Source organism: Lates calcarifer, linkage group LG1 (assembly GCF_001640805.2).
Source record: "Lates calcarifer isolate ASB-BC8 linkage group LG1, TLL_Latcal_v3, whole genome shotgun sequence".
Classification (NCBI taxonomy): domain Eukaryota; kingdom Metazoa; phylum Chordata; class Actinopteri; family Centropomidae; genus Lates; species Lates calcarifer.
Genome location: NC_066833.1, coordinates 18,086,012 through 18,094,663, shown reverse-complemented (window position 1 = coordinate 18,094,663; position 8,652 = coordinate 18,086,012). Strand labels below are relative to the sequence as shown.

At 39.7% G+C, this 8,652-nt stretch overlaps 1 protein-coding gene across 1 annotated transcript; it reads left to right on the top strand.

The window, feature by feature from the left end:
- Positions 1 to 290: 290 nt before the first annotated feature.
- Positions 291 to 4,381, top strand: cdca7a (cell division cycle associated 7a). The gene is made up of 10 exons (XM_018684816.2): positions 291 to 426; positions 1,069 to 1,212; positions 1,322 to 1,441; positions 1,538 to 1,741; positions 1,862 to 1,939; positions 2,050 to 2,244; positions 2,352 to 2,474; positions 2,556 to 2,705; positions 2,796 to 2,932; positions 3,022 to 4,381. Exons 1-10 carry the CDS (start codon positions 406 to 408, stop codon positions 3,053 to 3,055), a joined length of 1,206 nt encoding a protein of 401 aa, XP_018540332.1. The 5' UTR covers positions 291 to 405; the 3' UTR covers positions 3,056 to 4,381.
- The last annotated feature ends 4,271 nt before the right edge of the window (positions 4,382 to 8,652 follow it).

The following is an 8,652-nucleotide window of genomic DNA, read 5'->3' as shown; positions in this document are numbered from 1 at the left end:
GATAGCACTGAAATTGGCAAGAAGTCAACACTTTACCCGCCTTGTATGCAAATCGTCAAGTAAAAAGTTCGCGCCACGGCAAAGTGCATGGAAGAAACACAGCTTTCGTTTCTTAAATTCCCCCGAAATGAATTGATTTATAAAGTTTGATAACTTGAAAAAAACATTGAAGTTGAAAAACCATATTTTAAAATGTTGATGTTATTGATTTGACATCCAGTTTTTTGCAGAAAGTAAGATTAATTTTTGATTTAGTTTACGTATCTTTCAGGACTTTTCGGTGGCGCGGGAAACGAACAGCGATGTGGGCTGGGTGCAGCTGCAGGACCTGCATTGTTCACTGCAGAGCTGCTGCAAGGCGTGTTTCTGAGTCCCTGTTTGTGCACCAAGACTTTAAAAAGAAAAATGCCTCTCACCCGCTCCAAGGTAAGAAAAACAGCCCTTTTTTCTTAAAAGGGTTTAATCATTATGAATTATTTTGTGTTTATCTTCTTGATAGTAAAACACAGAGTTATGTCAAGAGCAGCAGCAGTTAGGTTACAACTTAAATCCTACTTTTCCTCAAAGAGTGAGCTGAAGTTAATTCACGCTTCAGAGTGACCTGTTTTAATGTTAAAACAGCCCTCTTTTGGTAACTTATAAAAGTTATGAGAGAAGTGGTGATTATAGTGAAACATTACTGTAATTATATTGAAATATGAACGACCCAGTTACCTACATTTGTCTTGTTTTGTCAGAGATAAAGCTGAAACATTAGTCGATTAATGATTAAGTTAGTCCGCCGAGAGAGAACTAATTTTAAGATTTGTATTCTGATATTTGACCAAATGATTAATTGAGAAATTATCAGATTATTGATCATGAAAGCAATGAGTATTTTCAGCCCTAATTCAAACAACTTAAAGCTTAGAAAGCAGGTCAAAAGGTTCTCAGTGTCTTGGACCAGTATCCTCAGGTGGCCATGTAACCATCTAGTTTGCAAAACCATTGCAGAAAACTTCCTGGATTTGTGGCGTACAGTTTTGTTGCTGGTCATAAAAAGACTCAACCACCTGTTATCATTTATAGAAACTGGCGGTCCATCCACCTCCATCCACCAGGATGAGTTTGAGGAGCTTTCGCAGCGTCCCTCTGGTTCCCATGGAGACTTCCTCTTCTTCCTCTGATGACAGCTGCGATAGCTTTGGCTCAGATGGAGGCTTTGCAAATACGGTAACAATAAAATACCAAGTCTTACCATAAATATAATCCCATCAAACGGTGGTATATGGGTTGGCTCTTTGCAGCACCATCTGCAACTAATGCCTGTCTCTGTGTTCAGAGGAGCAATTTAAGACAGACGAGGAGGATGGCAGAGAAACCAAAGGTGTTTGAGGCGACATCAGAGGAGGACACATGCAGCGGGTTTGAGAATATGATCAACAGGCAGATGAAATCCATGGTAGGTTTTTAGGAAAAAATACAATTGCAACATCTTTCATGACTTGATTAGACAGCACAAAAGTTTTTTCTAACTGCCAGTTTTATTTTCTTTCAGAAAGTGGGCTCTGAACCTCCGAGACGTGGCCGCAGGTCCAGCATCCTGAAGGTCGCCATGACATTCCCCACCAAGAAGCAGGGTGTGAAGAGACCTGCGTCCGAACCACTCCCTCAACCTAAAGTGCAAGACTCTGAGGAGGAGGAGGAGGAGGAGAACTTCATGGACAAGAGAGCCCTGAACATTAAGGAGAACAAAGAAATGGTACAATTTGCAGTATTTCTTTTTTTCCAATTTAATTATTTATGAACGTTGGTCAGAATTGCTGAAATTTCCTTCCTTCTGCATCTGTTTATTCATTCATATATTCATATGTATTTATAGCTTAGAAAGCTCATGGCAGAGCTGAACAAAGTGCCTGGACTTTTCCCGACACGTATGGCAACATCAGGACCCTCCACGGTAATTTCACTCAAAGATAATAATAATAAGAATAATAGTTTGTGTGTTTTAGAGTGTGTCTTATCAGGGCTCTGTGTTAAGTGATATTAATATTATCTGAACCTCTTCAGCCCAGACGGGCACCTCGGCGGTCCGAGGGAACTCCTAGATCTACCCGGAGAAACCCAGAGCGTTTGTCTCGACCCCACACACGATCCCGCACACTGGTGGACGGACCCCCCAGCCCGACACCAGAAGAGGAGGAGCCTGAGGATAAGTTCAGCCTGGTTCGCAAAAGCCGCTACTTTGAGGAATATGATGAACCAGTGAGTCCTTTCACAGAACTGTCTGTCTCCTTGTGCGTTGCCCTGAATTCTACTAACACTACAGGTCTTAATTGTATTGTAATGAACTACATTTATTTCCTGCACAGCTTCGTCGCCGTTCCTTCATCAAGGCCATACCTCACGTGGTGCGACCTGTGGAGGACATCACTGAGGCAGAACTGCAGGGCATCTGCCAGAATGCACGGGAAAAAGTCTACGACCGCGTCACTGTAGGTCCAACATCCACTTTGAGCAGCTGCATTTTTTGTTTTAACACTGTCTGAAGATGGTAAAACCTTTTTTTCCCTCAGGGATCCACTTGTCACCAGTGCCGCCAGAAAACAACCGACACCAAAACTAACTGCCGTAATCCAGAGTGTGCGGGAGTGAGAGGTCAGTTCTGCGGCCCCTGTCTCCGTAACCGCTATGGAGAGGAGGTCCGAGAAGCTCTGCTGAATCCGGTGAGTTCTTAAATATACACGATTGTATTTATGTTTACTCATGAATTTGACAGACAAGTCTGACTGATCACATTCTCACTGCTGCGGTAGGAGTGGCAGTGCCCGCCATGCAGAGGGATCTGTAACTGCAGCTTCTGTCGTGCCCGAGAAGGTCGTTGTGCTACGGGAGTGTTGGTTTACCTGGCTAAATACCACGGCTATGACAATGTGCACGCCTATCTGAATAGGTAACTGGAGCAGTTGTAAAAAATTTATTGCATGTTATTTTTGTATTACATGTAAGTTTAACACTGAGGTTTTCTTCTCTCCCCTGCAGCTTGAAAAAGGAGCTGGAGGAGAGCGGCAAGTGAAGTGTGGAAGAAGAAGCAGCTGCTGCTCCTGGACCTGACTGACGTGCTATGTAACTATTTTGACGTACGCACAGTTCAAATATTGTTCGTAGTGTTTCAAGCAGTATAACACACACTTATTGTTCCTGTGAAATTTCATGTACTTTTTGAGTATTGACTGACATCCTGAGGAGGCGCACACAGCCAGTTCTCTCCAGCTTAAAGCTTTCGTTGTGTGTGTTTTTTTTTTTCCCCCACTTTGGTTCTCTCACGTTTTCCTTCCTGTTCTCGAGCTGAACCCCTCCTTAAGACTGGTTGATTTTGAACTAAGGTAAAGCAAATTTAAGGAAAATGTTGTTAAATCCTTGACTTGTCCAAACCGTTGTAAATATTTCACGACATTTGCGTTGTTCTGTGATGTACATGTTCCCTCCTGAGCATGTTAAAAAAAATAATTTTTAAAAAAATAGTTGAACCATCCTACCTGCTGCAAAAATATTTCAGGCTTGTTTGAATGATCTACTGTATTTTACATTGTTTTAAATGTATAGATTTGGACATGAATTAGCCTCCAAGGGTTCCATCTTTGTGCCTTTTTGCAAATTTATGCTTGTGTTTTTGCAAGTTGTCAAGCCTTTTGTAAAGTGTAAATGTACAGAAACAAACAAAAACAAAACAAAAAATGTTTGGTTTGCTTGGGATGTCTGGTAGAAATGCCCCGGTGATCTGCAAGCTACAGAGGTGGTGCAGGTGGAAAGGGCATAGTCTGGGGTCCACTGCCTCTTACTTCTAAACCACAAGGAACTGTATGATATACTACAGTGCCTGGTTAAATATCCTTCATTAGATAACTGTCACTAATGGTGTGGAAACAATTAGCACACTCTAATGGGAATCTCATACCTGTAAATCATTTTATCCTGTTAAAGCACATTCTCGCTCTGCTCCAGTCTCTTTGGCTCATTTTCTGCCTTACACTGTTAAGTAGGAATGGTTGAAGGTGCCACTGAAGTGGCAATAGAGTTATGGCCTGCATTTTCTGTTCAGAGGTGTGATACTCTTCACAAAATGACATGGAATTAACCTTTGTTCGTCTTTGAAATGTGCTTCATTTGACCTGCAGCAGGAGATACTGATTATATGATACTGTTTCAAAAACAATCAACGGTTGAGATTTCTTTTTTTACTGTAATAACTTACTGCTGCTTGTGTTTATGACGCAATGTACCCTGTAGCAGGAAGAGTGATGTTGAACTAGTGATGGGAATATCTGTTATGGTGATGCTTGCTTTGTGCTTATTGGGCTAACTGTACATTTTCATTAAAGCGTTAATCACTGTACAATCACACTATCAGTTTTCTTTGACTTGACCATCACTCTATCCAGAACAGTGGCAGCTGTAATTACTGTTATTGAAACATGGAGGAGAAATTGTGAATGCTGGTGGTGATTGAAGATCTTAAGGACTGTGGAGGCTGGAAGTATATTAACATTTCTGTCATTGTTAGGCAGTTAGTCTATTTATAGTGAGTTTACATTCCTTCAGAAACTAAAACTTTGAGTATCTGCTTTAAAAGTTGACACAATCCTTCTTTAAGGCTGATACAACCACTGCTCTCTGATGGGGTCTGGGTCATCACTGAACTGCCTGCATGAGAATAAATGGGTGAGCTAGACAACTGCAAGTTACAGCAAAGGTATTGTACAAATAAAATTTTATGAATTTATAATTTCAAGTGTACACACAGCCCATGCACAAGTTAGATGTTAATTGAGTAAATTCAAAATCAGGGCCGTAACTAACAATTGTTTTCATTAGTTAACCATAACAATTTACAAAAAGATCAAGGTGACATCTGGCAGACAATCCCAAATCCAAAGGAATTCAATTAAATATGCTTTAAACTAGAAAAAAGCATAAAACCTTGCATTTAACAAAAGGGTGATAGAGGAGGTGCTCATGTGGTCTTGGCTGTAAGGAGGTTTACTAAAGGACTGAAGTTCCAGTCTGGGTGGCTATGATATTTGAATAGACTTATGCATCCTCATAGGTCTGTGTCAATTTTGAGATAATTTCTCATTATTTTGAGACGCCAAGTCATTATTTTCATATACTATGTACTTGTTTTTAGATGCTAAGTTGTTATGTTGAGAACCTGAGACATTATTTTGAGAAACTAAATCATTGTTTTGAGAAACTGTTGTTATTTTGAAGTCATTATATTGAGGAAGTTGCTCATTATATATTTGTTTTTGTTTTTTCCCATCTCATTGGTGGCAATGGGCTTCTCTAGACACCTTTTTTCACTGTGTTACATTACAACAAAGTAATCCTGATAATGGTATTTTTCTTATTTAGGCATATTATTACAAGCACCCCATGTTAACACTAACCAATAAAGATAGATCATGTAAGCCTGTCTCAAATTACCTAAAGTTTGTGAAACTGAGGAAAAAAATTATCGAATTAGTCATTTACACAGCAATAACAACAGGTTTAGAAATGAAAAACTGTTTTAATGGCTGAGTGAAGTGAACCTTGAACCTTTGACATCCAGAGACACATCTCTCTGGCTCATGATTTAGCTTCTACAGCTCAAGATACACAAACTAAAGGTCAGGTGTATTTGTACATGATAGGCATGGATAGCAGGTCAGCTGGTTACCTGAGGCCAACTGTGATTGGGTAGAATTTTGCATACGTATATGTACCCCAGTCACACTGAGACAGAGACAGCAGCACAATTACCACAGGGACACATTTATTTTTTTATTCTACTGTGTCTTTAAGGTTTGAATCAGTCATTAACTAAGGCCTAATTCACTATAGAGTCAAATGACTCGAGTTGAGAGACTGACGTAGTGTTTATTCAGTCACACTTTCAAGTGAGTTTGTGTGTGTGAGTGACTAAAGTAACAGTCACTGCTCATATGATTTTGTAATCAAATAATTGTGTTAATTTATAAATCAATAGGTAGTCTTCGGTCATTACTGTACATTGCTAATTAAGTCTGTAAATCTAGTGTTTGTTAATAACACAACTATTGTCACAACAATAAAACAAAATAATAAAACTGAATATTATTGACACAGCAATAAACAAAAATAAAAGAAAATGCCTGGTCATATTTCACCAGCCATACAAAACATAAACTGAATAACCATTTAATTAGGTACATTTGTAAAATCTGTAAAATGTGTTATATTTTGTCCAGTCCCATCTATATGAGAAAGACAGAATTTTACAAATACCTCATATTGAAAGATAGACTAAAAGATAGGATCTGTGCACAATAAAATGCTACATAAATAAAATCCTCTCATACTTTTTAAGGTCACATCAGTATAAACATAACCTCCAACATAACATCAGCATACATTTCCGTCTTTTTTTTCCTTCAAAAGGAACATTTCAAAAACTATTATTAGTATAATAAAGATGCACTTGAAAATACTAGTCCTGTATTAAATACCAATGATCATCCACTTTGGGGTGATGAATATTTAGGGAAGTAATTGTTTACAACGCTCAAGCATTGAGCTGATCTGGTAATCAGGCTATGAAATACAATATTTATTCATTAGAGCAGATTTAATGAGGCCTTGCGGCGCTAATTATGAAAACCAGTGTAGCAGTAAATGAGTAGCGCACGATGGCGGGCTGCGGGGTACCTGTAAGGAGGGACTGGGGGTTGAAGTGCCCTGAGTGCTATGGCACACTGAGCAGCAACACACAGCCCTGACTGTGGCTGTCCAGCCCACTGCAATACATCACTAGACCTGCAGACAGGTCGCAGATGGGCCCCCCTCGACCCCCACCTCACATCCCTGCATGCCCTGCTCTCCCACCTCCTGAAATTAAGGCTGGATTTCCCCAAAGCATTTTAATGTCCAGATTATCTGTTTTATTGCACGTCAACATTCAACACAGTAGAAAATCTCAGTACAGTGGTTACTTCAGGTGGACGTGTTCAGCGCAGCAGAGGCTTTTTAAATACTGTTTCACTGATATACTGTCAGCCGTAAAGCTGAAACAGGTAGAGCGTTTCTATTTGTATGCAGGTCTGGAGATATGTGGTAGGATTTCACAGCATAATATGGGTCGTGATTGACTGATATTTTCATTATGGCTGCAGGGTAGCATGAAGACTGTTAATTTGCTTGAGAGTCCTGCAGGTCTATGGTGATTGTAGCAGAGCCAGAAGAAAAGCTGAATAAATGAAACTCACAGGGCACAATCACACTCTGTGGGTCAAAATCAACTGATTAATTATAATTTAGAATCAATCTGTCAGGCCTCTGTAATAAACACCCTTTCAGGCTTGCTGCTTATTAACCAGCTTTTTGATGGTACAAATGTAACATGGTACACCATGTAAAGTTAAATTATTACACCGAATATGCACAAGAAGTGTGCGCATAATAAAGTGAGAAGAAACATTAAGACTGGAAATATTGATTGTTCCTGTGTCTTGATGCAGCTCAGCAAGACAACTTTCCACACAAGAATCTCCCTCTGGCTCTGACCTCTACATCCTGGAAAGTGTAGTGAGGAGAGTGCTGTTAAATGCACAGTGAGTGACTCTGGGTGGCAGGAGGCTTATGACATGTTCCTTTCCTCCTGTTCCAGCCTGCAAAGTGATGGAAACAGCAGTCTGGTCCAGGTGTCAGGGACATTATCAAAGAAAAGGGCTGCCTGCAGTTGCTCCATCTCACAGGAAATTGCCAACTCACCCTAACAAAGGAAGGAATAAGTGCACTTGCTGCTGCCTTCAAGGGGAGCGTGATAAGATGACATTATAAATACAGAATTGTTCATGGAGGTGGAGGGGTAGGCACATCAGGCAGCTGAACTTGACAATTCTGTTTTTCATGTGCACATCTCAAGTCTGTATGGGTTTATCTAAAACAAAATCTGCTGCTTATCCACTTGTATTTCATACATATCATAAATGTGTTTAACTGTAATTGTGGATGTTTATGCTTTAAACTACCTGAGACAGCAGCTCCACACAGCTCACTACTCCAGTTCCAGGACACCTGACAAACCAGAGAAGACAAATAAAAAATTACTGATGATACAGCGAAAATTTAAATTATGGAAATAATGCCCTGCACACTTTTTATGTTGTGAGTGTACAGTGTGTAATAAGTATACAGCAGTCTGTAAATCATTAAAAAATGTTCAGGAGTGCTTCCTCACATTTTGCATGATAAACAACACATTAAGAATAATTTAGGGGATTTTAATGACATTGCAGACAATGTATTTTCTTTGTACTTGTCAGCAAGAAGAACTAAGAGTAATTTAACACTGCTGCTTCTCATCAGGTGGAGGAGTTTTAGTCTATTGATACATGGTGATCCATGACACCTGAAGGGGGAGCTCTAATACAGGCAACTCACTGCACTTTTCTCTTGCTTGTTGCTTTTCAACAAGTCTTCATGAGTGGAAGAGAAAGTGAAAGACAATCAGAGCTTTCACATATATTAAATCAAATGAAAAGACAGAGAACACAAACCTGAAAAATACCTTTTAAGTCTTATAATGTCTAACAGGAAATCAGCATACTTTGATACACTTAAATTCTCAACAGGAGTCCAGCAGCACAATCT